Source organism: Cyprinodon variegatus, unplaced genomic scaffold (genome assembly GCF_000732505.1).
Source record: "Cyprinodon variegatus isolate N-32 unplaced genomic scaffold, C_variegatus-1.0 Scaffold516, whole genome shotgun sequence".
In the NCBI taxonomy this organism is placed as follows: Eukaryota; Metazoa; Chordata; class Actinopteri; order Cyprinodontiformes; family Cyprinodontidae; genus Cyprinodon; species Cyprinodon variegatus.
In genome coordinates, this window is record NW_015150969.1 from 103,875 (window position 1) to 118,429 (window position 14,555).

At 35.1% G+C, this 14,555-nt stretch overlaps 2 protein-coding genes across 2 annotated transcripts; both read left to right on the top strand.

Moving 5' to 3' along the window:
- The first annotated feature begins 1,949 nt into the window (after positions 1 to 1,949).
- Positions 1,950 to 5,104, top strand: LOC107094948 (zinc finger protein OZF-like). The gene is made up of 2 exons (XM_015390870.1): positions 1,950 to 2,213; positions 3,924 to 5,104. Exons 1-2 carry the CDS (start codon positions 2,042 to 2,044, stop codon positions 4,979 to 4,981), a joined length of 1,230 nt encoding a protein of 409 aa, XP_015246356.1. The 5' UTR covers positions 1,950 to 2,041; the 3' UTR covers positions 4,982 to 5,104.
- Positions 5,105 to 7,617: 2,513 nt separating this feature from the next.
- On the top strand, positions 7,618 to 13,230 carry LOC107094944 (gastrula zinc finger protein XlCGF57.1-like). The gene is made up of 2 exons (XM_015390867.1): positions 7,618 to 7,884; positions 9,469 to 13,230. Exons 1-2 carry the CDS (start codon positions 7,716 to 7,718, stop codon positions 10,665 to 10,667), a joined length of 1,368 nt encoding a protein of 455 aa, XP_015246353.1. The 5' UTR covers positions 7,618 to 7,715; the 3' UTR covers positions 10,668 to 13,230.
- Positions 13,231 to 14,555: the final 1,325 nt, after the last annotated feature.

The window sequence follows — 14,555 nt, forward strand, 5'->3', positions numbered from 1 at the left end:
TATATGTATATATGTTTATGTATATGTATATATATATGTATATATATATATGTATGTATATATATATATATATACATATATGTATATGTATATATATATATGTATATGTATATATATATATGTATATATATATATATATGCATATATGATGTCTAAACTTGCAATTTATTTTATGATGACAGTGCTTGCAACTGCATTTTCTTTGTTCAGAGAAAATTTGCATAAAGCCTGTGAATTATAAATCGGATGTTTTGACTCTATTTTTCCCTTGAATAATCAATATCTTCTGATGAAGTCTGACAGTAAAATCCACAGCACAGACAATCTCTCTTTCAGTGGAGCTGTCTGGGGGTTCACATTTCAAGAGGACACCACCATGACACCAGGCCTAAAGGCCCAGAACTCAAGAATGACTAAGGATAAGTCATGGTAGTTGAAATTTCAGAACTGAACTGCTGCAAAACAGACTTTTTGCAACACGTCTCTGAGTTTCAGAACTTACAGAGCCAGACTGGAGGGTAAAGTCTCCTGAAGAAGCTTTTCCCTTGGTGTGAGCCGCATGGAACAAAGGAAAACTCAAACCTTCCAAAATGGACAGGAACAGAGGTATAAGGTCTGGCACAGTTAGGGACAGAATCTAGTTAATATGTCTTAATGATGTTGATCATTTAATGTGTTTACTTATGAGCAAAGCCAACAGGTTGGATCGCATGGTATGCTATGCTGCAGTAATATGTTTAGAGCTGTTGTTGAAGCTTGGGCATGCTTTATTTCACTAAGGTTTTAACACTGATATAAAATTAGTGTTCATGTTTTTTTCTCATATGTTCTTTACATTTCCATGACCAAATTATGACCATAAGTCATTTAATGGAGTCCCCATGTCTATTCGCTGCTAGCTATTTTAAGAAGGGTAAAGAATCATTTAACTGAAAGTTACTGGTTCCTGATTAAGCAAATCATTTAATAAAACATTATTTGGGCAAGCAATGCTTTATTCACCTCATGGATTTGCATTGTGAATTGGTCTGAAAACATTCTAATTGCTCTAAATTAGAATAGAGCTAATTTAAACACACCCCAAATTCTTCAAGATAAACTGTTTTTCAAACACAAAATCCATCCTACACTGTGAAATGGTTTTCAACCATTTTTTCACTTCCTCTAGTAGCTTAGTTTAGTTGAGTTTCACTAGTTTTTAGTCAAGAGTCTTTAACTGAAATATGTTTGACTTGGAGCTGAATGAGTTTTGTTAATAAATTCACATTTTGAACGGAATTTGTGGTAAATTTATTCCATGCATGTGCAGAATTGTCTATTTGACCATGATTTCAGCTCCATTCACTCTTTCATTTGTGTTTCTAACACACAGCTAGTAGGACATGTGTTCATAAACAACATATGACAGTCCAAATAACATCTGATCAAATAAGATATTTACTATCCTTACTGGGGTGGGAAATAATCATCTTAGAGTGTTACAACAAGACATACAGCACTTGCTTTTTTATCTCTACATTTAATTTTGATATAAGCAGGGTAGAATATTGCACGGTATAATGGTATTGTAATATCATTATAATATTGTTTCATGACCCAAGTATCACAATGAATTTTATATCACTAAACCTATGCCAATACTCACACCCATTTTTAAATACATTTTGAAAATATAAACCTCAGTATAAATTTTCTGTTACCGTAGTCTGACACTCTTATCTTAAATATTGTGTTTTTTTAGCTATTGGTGGAAAATTTGCAATAATTATCAGAAATATGTTTGAAAATTTGTGCATATTCAGTAATTCAGTTGAGTTACTTTTAATAACCTTCAAATAATATGCCTATTAGAATGTATTTGATACTATGAGGAATTGTAATAAAGTAGTGAATAGAAAATTCCAAGCGGAACAAAAGTTAGTTTACAGTTTCTTCCGTGCACATGCAGCGAAACACACGGGATCATTAGCTTTCCTGTTAGAAAGTAGTTCCAAGAAGGTTCTGGTTTCTAGGATTATATATGTGATCGTTTGGAGTAAACATGTTATCTGATCAGCTCCAGATAGAGATCAGCAACGAGCAGTTAACTCCTGCCGAAGAAAAATGCACTGAGGTTAAAGAAATGATCGTCAAGTCCGAAAAGGAGGTGAATGGTCAATGCAGACTGATGGTGGATTTTAGCCCGACTCCTTCGATCATCTTCGACCAAAAAGGTATGAAACACCCTCAGTCCTGAAGGCTTAGTGAATAGAAAGGTTAAGGAAAGTTAGGTGCGATGCAGAACTCGGGGTCTGAATTAAAAGGCTGTTAAATCAAGCATTGTCTTTAAAGAAACATGTAAGTTTTAACTAAAAATGTGTTAAAAAGAGCAGCCTTTTTATTAAACTTTTTCTGACTAGAATATTGTTTGAAGAGCAGACTGACACATCAGTACTTCAGCTCCGGTGCCTCTATAAGCTTGTTGCCTATTTTCGGGCCTTTCTTAATCGGTTACAACCACTGATATCTATATATTCACCGGATATCCGATAGGAAAAAACTGATGTCACCTGCCGCCATCTTGGTACTCCCCACTCTTAGGGAATCGTGCCATAAACATGCCGATGTGTAGAATTTGGCTGCAAAAACAAGCAGTTTCCTGCTGTGGGATTACTTTTCACAGGTTATTATATATATATATATATATATATATATATATATATATATATATATATATATATATATATATATATATATGGCATTTACAAACATGCACTTGTAATTCAATCTTGATGTAAAATCATGGCAATTTAATCAATACATGTATATTACATGTACTTCATCATTTTAGCACAACTATTATCAGATGGGGTGTGTGTGTGTGTGTATATGTGTAATATCTAAGTACAATATTATTATGCTCCCTTAACACACTCATTTTGTTGTGATGGATTTGTATAATATGTTATATTACATGATTTATAGACCTAATGGACTTCATACTGAATATGCAGTGGGATGTGCCTATCCATTACCATGAATTACAGTAATCTTGATGCCAAGAACCAAGAAGTGTGTGTCAAAGTGATAAATTTATTTTTATTTTAAAAGTAAGCCACCCTGAAAATGATAAAATTGTGGTTGTCTGGTGCTGTAGCGCAAGTATTGTTAACATTCTTACTGGTCTAACTAAAAAAAAAAAATAAATAAAATAAATATATATATTGGCCGTTGGAACTACATATTGCTGTGAAGTCCTATATATGTATGTATGTGTATATATATATATATATATATATATATATATATATATATATATATATATATATTTATATATTTATTTATGTAGTACCAACGGCCAAGCCAATAATTACATAGACCCTTCATCGAGTAAGGGCCGTGCTGAGAGAGCAGTAAGGGCAGACAGATCAGACCAAGCTGCCAATATATACACAGACAATTATACATTAAATGAGGCCAACCCTACTTTATGACCCCATACTCTCTGAATCTGGTGAACTTTTAACAGATTTCCAGATCAGTTGGCTTACTGAAAACGAGAATGTTTCACGGGTTACATTGGACCAACTAATTGATCTTATTTTCTTATTTTAAGCATAATTTTTATTTTGTATTGACAGTTAGGAAACTTCCAGAGTTTCCTCTCAGGATGGCCGATTTTTATTCCGACTATGGGTGAGGAAATAAAAGGAAACTACAAACTAGATCCTGTGGAATTCCCTCTCATAAGTAGGATTTTATGACAGATTATCCTCATGTATGGATAGATGCTAATGGATAACAGGGATTTAAGCAGAGAAAAGTAAACACTCTGATTTACAAAAGGTGTGAATGAATGTGTATATATATGTAATTCTGTAATCATGGTGAAGGATGTGTTCTTTAGCTACAATAAAATCTATTTTTTTGTCTTTTTTGTCCAGAACTGCCACAATATTATGTGTTTAAAGAGGAAAAGGATCCCACTGAGCTCAGCCTCCAGGAGGAGAAATCCACCATAGTTAAAGAGGAACCAGAACCTCTGGAGATAAAACAAGAGCAAGAAGAACTAGAACATCTACAGATCAAGGAGGAAGAGGAGCAACTCTGCATCAGTCAAGATGAAGAGAAGTTTGTGTTGAAAGAAGAGACTGATAGCACTTTGGTCATTTCTAATGTGAAAAGTTATTATTATGAAACAGAACCAAACAGGAGCCAGCTCATCTGTCAGCAATCCCCTGATGTTGAGAACCAGGATCAGGAACATGGCAACTCTGAAGACCAAGAAAAAATCAGACATGAAGAGAAGAAAAAAGAGAAGAGATGCCAGAAAACCAGACAGCAGAAAGGCACTGGTGACAGTTTGGAGGAAAAAACACACAACAAAGCTAACCCAGACAAAAAGAAATATTTTTATGAAATGTTTGATGAGATATTTTCCAAAAGCAATCACCTGAATACCCACATGAGAACTCACTCATATGAGGGACCTTTTCCATGTACAACCTGTGGTAAGAATTACAGTGAAAGAATTAGTTTAATCGATCATATGAAAGTGCACACATGTAAGAAACCTTTCAAATGTGACAAATGTGAAAAACGCTTCATTAGTAAAAGCAATTTATCACGTCATATAAGAACTCACACAGGCGAGAGGCCTCTTTTTTCTTGTACAATGTGTGGAAAGGCATACACTGAAAGAAGTGGCTTGGCTTATCACATCAAAATGCACACAGTTGGAAAACCTTTCAAATGTGATTATTGTAACAAGAATTTTAGTCGTAAAAGCAATTTAGCACGTCATATAAGAACTCACACAGGCGAGAGACCTTTTTCATGTACAATGTGTGAAAAAGCATACACTGAGAGAAGTGGTTTAACTTATCACATGATAACTCACAAAGGTGAGAAGCCTTTCACGTGTGCTACTTGTGAAAAAAGGTTCAGTCATAAAAGACTTTTAGAAGTTCACATGAGAACTCACACAGGTGAGAAGCCTTAGGTTGCATTACCTGTAGAAAAGGTTTCTGTTGTAAAAGCCTATTTATTGATCGTATGAGAAGTCACACATGAGAAAAGCATTTTTCATGTATGTCCTGTGATAGAAGTTTTATAAAAAGATTTGTCTTGAACGTTTTTGTGTTTCTTGTGGGGTTTTTTTTTATTTCAGTTTTACTTGCTAAACTTTATTACCTTTGTTAAGAGCATCTCAAGTTGATGATCTTCTGAAGATTACATTAAAAGATTAACCATATTTTAAAGGTTTAATTTTCACATTTAAAAGGGATTATATTTCGAAGGGATATATATTAATTTGTCTTAATTAAAATGAGCATTGATATTTTTTATTTATAAAGTACCTTAAGAAAACTACAAGTTGAAATAATTACAGATTTAGACAATTGATTTTATTGCTTAGTGAATACATGTTAGAGATTGATTTTCTGGTAGGCCATAAAGGAATTGACCATTTGTGATGAATAAAGTTTTCCAAATTTGAATAGAACTATCACACATTATTTCTTTGGAGTAAATACTGCTAATGGTATAATGGCAACAAAATGGACACATGATACCTGGAATGTATCTTTTTGTTTCAATATTTTCATCTATGCTTTGGTTAAAGCCTCTTGGAATTGCAACATTTTTACCTAAAAGGCTTGGCTCTCAAATCAATAGAACTATATCATGTTCAACATAGAGAAGCCTTTAATGCAAGGACTCGACAATGAAGACATATTTTATTGAAAATTTCACACTAGAAATAAAAAAAGGTATTGTTAGGCCAATTTTGAGAAAAACTTAGACTACTCAGAGGGTAGGCAAAACAAGTTAAGTTTATTTTTAAGCACAATTCTGTACAGAGATTAAGTCAAAGTGCTTTAAATGAAAAAACTAAATAAATAAATAAAATTGAAGGAAAATAAAAGCCAGGAAATATACCGGTATATATATATAAAAAAAGGGAGGAATAGTAGAGGTTGGTGGATCGATCCTAATATTGTTGGTGAACTTAAATAATGTAAAAAGTTGTTTCCCTGCATGCAATGACTGCAGCAGATTCCGCAAAGTCTTGCCATTGCACTTTGCTGCTCACCCTACCCTCACTGTCTTGCACTGTCACGTGGCTCAGCAGGACCAAACAAATTAGGAATATTTGTGGCTTTGTGCTAATTTTGTTTTATTGTGCAAAAATATTTGCATGTTTCAAATTGCTTTGAAGCTTGGTTTTGTTGTTCTGCTGTAATAAACTCAAAATCACAAAACGATCAACAGTTTCATGATACATTGAGATTAAATACAAGAAACTATTGGTATTAATATTGACAATACTGAGACTGTATTTACTTTGTATAGAGTTCATAATAAACTGTCCTGTTCTCTACTCAGTGGTTTACCTGCTCTTAAATCCAAACGTTTATTTAGCTGTCTACATAACAAGCCAACATCCATATATTGTCTTACTTATTGGGAGTTAAATGTTCAGGCTACACTTTGATCAGTGTTTACAACAATCAATCTAATCATGTGTTACTCTCAAAGGGACTTCCGGCAACTGAAACCACTATGAAGAATGCACTCTCAAATACTCCTTTCACACTGGCTTACAAACCATTTAAACCTGGAAACCATTACCTTTTATAGGCAGTGGGAACAGCTCAATGACCTATGTGGACCGGGGTCAATTTGGCAAGTGACCTGGGTTAAAAATGCCTTCCAACAGCTCTTCTCTGATTAGTTTACAAAGGGAGCAGCAGACCTGGGTCACCTGTGCATTAACGTGATACCAATGAGCCCAACTGACATAGATCACAATATTGACCCAGTTGCATGTGCTCTAACAAGCCAAAACAACTCTGCTTGCATTCAGTAAACGTGGCACAGCACTGGTAGGAGGAATTTGGATGGACAAAAGCGCCAAACAAAAGCTCTTTCTTTGCCATGGCGTTGTTCCGATTCTTTACTTTCCTGATTTCTGTTGCACAGGTGACATCATCAGCACTAACCCATTATGATAGCTTCACCAGACATGCAGCTGTTTGGGGACAGAGGCTATACACAACTTATCAGCGGGGAGTCAGATTCAGCTTTTTGTGCCATTGGAAAGGGAGCCTAATGCCGATTGTTAGCGGGTCGATCCGTGTTTAAAGAACCCACCTTAACCCACTAATTTCAGTGGGAAAGAGACTAAACACACTAGATTGAAAATAGTCAAATTCTAAAAGACAAATTCTAACAACATTTGTAGTAAACAGGCATAAGAAATGAGAAAACAAGATTAAGAAAAAAATAGAGAACATTATTAAAGGGGGATATGATAGTGGCAAATGGGGAAGCTGTGACACTAAGGAGAACTAATATGCTACTTTAGTGTACAATATAAGCTTGGGGCTTGGGGGGGCTTTTTGGTAAAGTGAGGGATTTAGGACCAGTATGGTACTTCACAGGATTACTTGGTACAGGAAGTAATATCATGCAATGAGGAATAAAGACACCGAGAGGGAACCTATCTTTTTTTTTTTTTTTTTTGCAAGACACTAAGAGGAAAAAAGCCTGAGACCTGATGTTACTCACCTTTTTAACAACAGGGGGCGGTATGCACCGAACTATTGTTTGTGATCCACAGGAGGAGGAGGAGAAGAAGAAGAGCAGGAACCGTTAGCTTTTGTTCATTTAATAGAAGACTCCACACGGTTCTGGTTTTTGGGGTAAATATGTGAACATTTGATAGTAAAATGTCTTCGATTGAGCCTCATAGAGAAATGATCAACGAGCCTTTGACTCCAGATGAGGAAACATCATCTGATTTTAAAGAAGTTATAAAATCCGAGGAGGAGGTCATTGGCCATAGCAGACTGCTGGATTTTAGCCGCCGGACACCCCTGGTCATTTTACAGCGATTAGGTATGAAACACCAGCGGTACGCATGTTAATATGACAAGATATAATAAAAACATACAATTGAAAAAAATGGGGAGAATGGATACAAAAAACATAAACGAATAAATATCATCAGAAGAGAGCTAAAGTATTGTTTGGCTTTTCAAGTTTTAGGGAATTATTAACTTAATAATTCAAATTAAATAATATTTTAGAGGAATAATACTTATTCTTCATATTAGAAAAAAAAATCCTCCTAACTACGTTTCTATATAGTTATAAATGGGTAATTAATCAGAGTAGTCATTCATAAATCTACCCTAGTCTGTTAGTAGGGATGTGTGAAATGGCTAAAACATGTATTATGAAGCCTTTGATATAAATAATTATAGATTTATTTTTGTCCCTATTTGACACACACACACACACACACACAGCCCTCGATCAGAATGCTTTGTGTTTTGGTTTTAGTCCAGACAAAATGATGGATCTTTCAATTACACATATTCTCTGTTGATATTGAACAGGTGCCTATTGTGACCTATATTAATATTGTTTTTGTTGCCCAGCAATATCTTTAAGTCTTAGGCTTAGTTCACCAAATTTGTTTTATCTTGATGTCAATTGGGTTTCATAAAGCTGGTTTTCTCTGAGATGAACTCAGTTACTGTAGCAATTGACTCAATAAACTTACCCTGTTTATAACCAGGCTTAGGGCTGACTAAATTCAAACAATGTGTGTTCTTTATTGATACATCAACAGTGAGCACTGTTAATGACGGAAAGGTTATACTGCAAAAACGATCTAGTAATAAGTCAGCATTTCTTAGATTAAGTGTATTTACCCTTAATCTGAGTATTTCTACTCTTAAAATAAGATAACTGGATAATATCCACTTGAAATAAGGCAATGAATTATTTTTTCTTATTTTAAATGTAAATTGTTTTGTTAAATTTTCGAAATGTCTCACTTACCTCCTCAATAAAAAAAATCACTTATTTTAAGAAAAAATGACGTAAATGTATTGAAATGTGCTGGATAGGGCTGCAAATAACCACTATTCTGCTCAATCATTAATGTGTTGATTGTATTTCTTCTTTCTTTCAGCTAAAAGCTTGTTTTAGAGTATCTATTCTCAAGTTAATGATTAATCAATTACTAAATTAATTAATGATTATTTGAATAATCGATTAACCATTAGTTAGCTCCATCATTTGCCCAAATGCAAGGTGCCATTAAAAAGTGGCAACGAATTATTAGCCACATATCATGCAATTAATTTGATACAATCCCACATAAACATTATAATTTGTTTTGAACTCAAGCAATTGTTAATAATTCTGAAATGTATAAATCTTTCCTATATAATATCTGATATTTTCGTGAAAGTAACTTAACTGTAGTCCGTTAAAGGCATCCATACACAGATTTATGGCTGCAGATGAAGGAGCTGCAATTTTAAGGAGAACTCTCAGTGTTTGCATGATGCCATACCATCAGCGCAGTTTCAAAGCACCACACTAAGTCCAAATAAAAAGAAAACATTAGCAATGGATTGCTTCAAGTGTGACTATGTATGATATAAGCTTTTGCTTTCTTTTCCCCAGATCTTTCACAATATTGTGTGTATAAGGAGGAGGAGGAGGATCTCCTTGGGTTCAGCCACCAAACAGAGAACTCCATTAAATTTAAAGAAGAACCAGAACCTCTGCAGATAAAACAAGAACAAGAGGAAGTAGAATATCGACAGATCAAACAGGAAGACAACCAACTCTGCATCACTCAGGATGAAGAGCAGATTTTGCTGAAAGAGGAGACAGAAAACATTTTGATCATTTCTAATGTGAAAAGTAATTACAATGAAACAGAACCAAAGAGGTACCAGCTCATCTGTCAGGCATCTTCGGACGTTGGGAACCAGGATCAGGAGGGAAGGAATTCTGAAGACCAAGAAAAAATAAGAAATGAAGCGAAGAAAAAAGATCAGAGATGCCAGAAAACAGGACAGCAGAAAGGTACTAATGACAGCTCAAAACAAAAAACACTGAAGGAAACTAACCCAGATAATGGTTCCCTTTCTCAAAACACTGATTTCTCTCAAGAATTGACAACTCACACAGGGAAGAAGCATTTCCCATGTAAAACCTGTGGAAAAAGTTACAGTCACAAACGTGGTTTAATTAATCACATCAGAACTCACTCAGGCGATAAACCTTTCGCATGCCCCTTTTGTGGTAAAAGTTTCTACCAGAAATGCCTTTTAAAGATTCACATGAGAGCCCACTTAGGCGAGAAACCTTTTCTGTGTGCAACATGCGGAATAAGTTTTTGTCATAAACGTACTTTAGTTTATCACATGAGAACTCACACAGGTGAGAAGCCTTTCGAGTGTATTACTTGTGGAAAAAGTTTCAGTCGTAAAAGCCATTTAACAAACCACATGATAACTCACATGGTCGAGAAGCCTTTCACATGTTCAACCTGTGGAAAGGGTTATAATGAAAAAAGTAGCTTAACCTATCATATGAGAATCCACACAGGCGAGAGGCCTTTCACATGTAGTATTTGTGAAAAAAGTTACCGCCATAAAGGCAGTTTAAGGCAGCATGTGAGAGCTCACACAGGTGAGAAGCCTTTTGCGTGTACAACTTGTGAAAAAAGCTTTGTTTGTAAAAGCCTTTTATCAAGTCACATGAGAATCCATACAGGGGAGAAGCCTTTTTCATGTGTGACCTGCGGAAGAAAGTTTACCCATAGAAGCAGTTTTGCTGTGCACATGAAAACGCACAAAGATGAGATGGCATAGTGTGCTCCTTTCTCACTGAAAGTACTGGCATTAAAGTACCTGGATATTTATTTTACCCAAGTGAAATTTGTGTGCTTTTTTTGTGTTAAATGCTCTTAAAGGCCGCAGAGGGCTTATATAATGCAGACTTATGATATGTAAGAAGGTTATTAAGAATACTGTACAATACTGAATGCTGGAAATTTTGTCAAATTCAGTTCTTTCCCATTTTAATCTAGTTACATTCTTAAGATTATAATCATATTTTTAGTCCAGAACTGTATCTGGGTAAGTGTTAGCACAATATTCAAGCCATTATGTGGAAGAGCTGAGGTCCAATTAAGTCAGTCAAGTAAATTAGCCCTTCTATAGAAAAATCTGTAATGTTCATATTTATCATGGAATACCAAAGGGTCAAAACAAGGTGTGTGCATATTCTGATGATTTGTATATAAATATATATATATTATATAATATAAATTCTTCTTGTCATATCTAGCTTATTTTGTTGCCATTTTTTGATGGCCCCATTTGTACCAGATGATGGCGCTAATAACCTGTCTATTACCTAATGTGCCCCTGGTGCTGGATGAAAAAAATACACAGTTTGACTCATTATGAATACCTTAAATTGTTAAGGACACTTAAGCAATAGTGGAAGTGCCTCAGTGGTTGCCATAAGTGCAATCCGAGTAAAGTTGGTAGTTATGTAAGGACTAGGACTAGTTTACATAGGGACTTCAAGATGTACCTAGAAGCTATATGGTTTCCAATCTTTTGAGTGAAAGTAGGTATAAGCACAGCCCATCTCACAGAGTATAACCAAAATATGTTGTTCCTTTGTATGTTCTGTGTGATACTTAAGAATTTCCTCACCTTCATATGGTTTTGGTTCTATGATGAAGGACTTTAGCTATGAGCTACATTTGTCTAACTTTTTTTGTAGTTCTTTCCAGAAGGCTGTAGTTCCAATTTGACCAGTGTCATTCATTCCTGTATTGTAACCATATTTGAAAGCTGAAGAATGTCTGGATTCAATACAGCAGTCTGAAGCTCCTTTCCTACCTTGAATAGTCTTCTTACTGTTGATCTCGCAAAAGGTGAAGGGATAGGACCTAGGAAAAGGATATAATAATTTGAGGTAAATGGATCAAGCCATACTCAGCTTTAAACCTGTTCCAAACAAAGCTAAGTTAACTGGCTCATTTGCCATAGCAATCAAGTCAGGCTCTGTCTGCTTTATGAGACTGTAATGACAAAAATAAGCCAGACTTGAATAACTAAGTCTGGCTTAGAAATGAAGCTAGCTTTATGAAAGACCACTCTGAAAAGTTTTTGTCTGAATATTTCCATTGATTTCTTTTCCAATCTTTTATAAATTTTAACGTTTAATCCAAATGTGTATTTTCCAGTCTCTACAGACTTGTTGTATAGTGGAAAATGACTAAATACAAGTTCTAAGTACACCTGTATCCATAAAAAACGTACACAGAAGTCAGTTTGCCATTGTGGTCTTTTTCTGTTAGTTTACCATCTGATTGTGAATTTCTCAAAAGGTTTATAAAAACCTTCTACTTTAGTATTTTTTTTATCACCTTTAATAATTTGTGATTTCTCTTTTTATTGCTGCCTTCGTTGACTGAAATAATTTCGGTGAGAAACATTTTGCAACCATCTATCAATCTCTAACATAACTGGAGAAATTTTGGCCCTCTCTTTACCTAAAGCTGTGAAATGTTTTTGGTTGGTTGTTTTCAGAATCTCATACAGTTCTAAATATTAGTTTTATTTACATTTACATTTCTTAGTTTAAATTTATATTTACTCATATATTTTATACACTTTATTGAAGAGGTTTCTGCTTCGTGGAGCTGTGTCCATTAGCCGAATTCTTCCCTGAGTATGACTTCATATTTTAATTTAATTCTTAAATTCTATCATATACCTCAGGCTGCAGTTTGCAGACAAGAGGAAAGGAGATAATTTTAAAGAACTTCAGATAAAGTTTAAGAAAATAACAAGAAGATTTAGATTTAAGCATACTTGGTTAAGTAATACAAAATAAAAAAAACACAAAAAAAAAATATTTGCAAGCTGCTAATAAACAGGCGAAGAAGAAAAACAAGCTTTATTTTAGATGTACAGCCTATAAAGAAAGTATCAGAATTCAAATACCAGAGTTTGTCATTGGGTATCAAATGCACACGAAGAGGCAATCCCTCATGTAGAAACCTGTTGAAATGAGTTTCTTACCGACCTGATTAAATAAAACTAAAAACAACGACCATGGCAAAAACCTCCCACAGTTGACTAGATTTGCCATGGCTACTTTTTCTTTATTCACAATTAAAAAGAATAACAAACATAAAATATTTTGGAGGAGAAATAAACCCATGTAATCTCATTGTAACAACACAAATATCCTGTTGTGTTTTGGTCATGGTATAAACAACAGTTATCTTCCAGCTGGCTTGGAGCTCATCTGCTTGGCTGTGTGTTTCCTGGATGGGGCCGCCTGTGGAGCTGGTTGACAGTTGCCTTTTGTATCTCTGCTTCTTTCTGTATGTCTGCTTCCGTCTCCTTGAACCCCAGTCGGACTCAGCAGATGGCCGCTCACACTGAGCCTGGTTCTGCTGGAAGTTTCTTCCTGTTAAAATTGAGTTTTCCATCTGCATTGTCGCTACAATCATGCTTAGTGTGAGGAATTGCTGTAAAGTCAGCTGGTTTTCCTTAGAAAACATCTTAACCAATCTGACTGGATGATCTGGTTGAATTGTCTCTGTAAAGTTCCTTCAGATGATGTGCTGTGAATTGGTATTATATAAATTAACTTAATTAAATTTAATTATCTGCATTAATTATGAATCTCTTCTCAATTAAATTCTTTGAACGATAAAAATCTGGGTTCTCACCAGTGTTTTGAATACATTTAGCTGCTTATTTTATTTATGAGAAGCATGTCTGTTGGAGGGCTTTAAGTCAGCGCTATGAAAATTGTAAATTTTTGGGTCCAGCATAATTGTTTTTCTGTCATATGTTAATTTACAAATCTTATTCTTTAATATAAATAATCTGATTTAACTGTACAACAGGGCTGTTGCTGTGCCACTATTAACCTGACTGTGACCTTAGTACAATAATGTGTGCAAAACACAAGCAAATAAAAATGCTAATAATTCAAATTAAAACAAATACCAGAAAAAAACTAAAATAGATTTTTTCTTTTACTGTTCTATACAAAAATGTCTTGAACATGTCTGTATTTATTGAAACTAAAAAAGGATGCACTAGGTTAAATGTCTAAACTGATTATATTTACTAATAAACACTCTGTGTGTCTGCTGTTAAGCTGGGTGTGACAAAACTGAAGAGACACAGCTGACAGTCTGATTTGCTCCAAAGTTTGTCCTCAACTCCAACCGCACTGCCATTAGCAAACGGCAGTGGGTCCTGATCAGGTGGACCAACAGAACTGTTTTCCATTGATTGTTGATTAACAGGCCTTTCTGAACTGCAATCATCAGAATCAGCTATTTTAAGCCAAGAAACATTGAAAACCTGCTGGACAGTGACCCCTGAGTACCGACATTGGTCATGCCTGCTGTAGAGCCTTCATGATGTGGGACTTAATGTCTATAGTCACTGAGGACTGTTAGCTGAGTTTTCTATGCTACTGGAACAAGGCAGGAGGTCTTCCACATCAGTGGATCAGGCTAAAGTTGAACAGGTGCTGTAGAATCTCACAGAGCTGCTCTGCACAGGCCTCTGGGGCGGACACCACCAGGACCTTGTGACTTATTGCGGGTTATTTCCTCTTTATCTGACTTCTAGAGACAGACAGTCGAAAGGAGGAGAGAGCGGCACCACGGTCTGCTTTGGAAGAGAACAAAGGCATAGAAGCAGGAGGGT

Bases quoted from the DNA above. Each gene is read 5' to 3' on its own strand.
- LOC107094948 (XM_015390870.1), top strand. From the start codon at position 2,042: ATGTTATCTGATCAGCTCCAGATAGAGATCAGCAACGAGCAGTTAACT. The intron at 2,214-3,923 runs GTATGAAACACC...TTTTTTGTCCAG, and splicing joins GATCATCTTCGACCAAAAAG to AACTGCCACAATATTATGTG.
- LOC107094944 (XM_015390867.1), top strand. From the start codon at position 7,716: ATGTCTTCGATTGAGCCTCATAGAGAAATGATCAACGAGCCTTTGACT. The intron at 7,885-9,468 runs GTATGAAACACC...TCTTTTCCCCAG, and splicing joins GGTCATTTTACAGCGATTAG to ATCTTTCACAATATTGTGTG.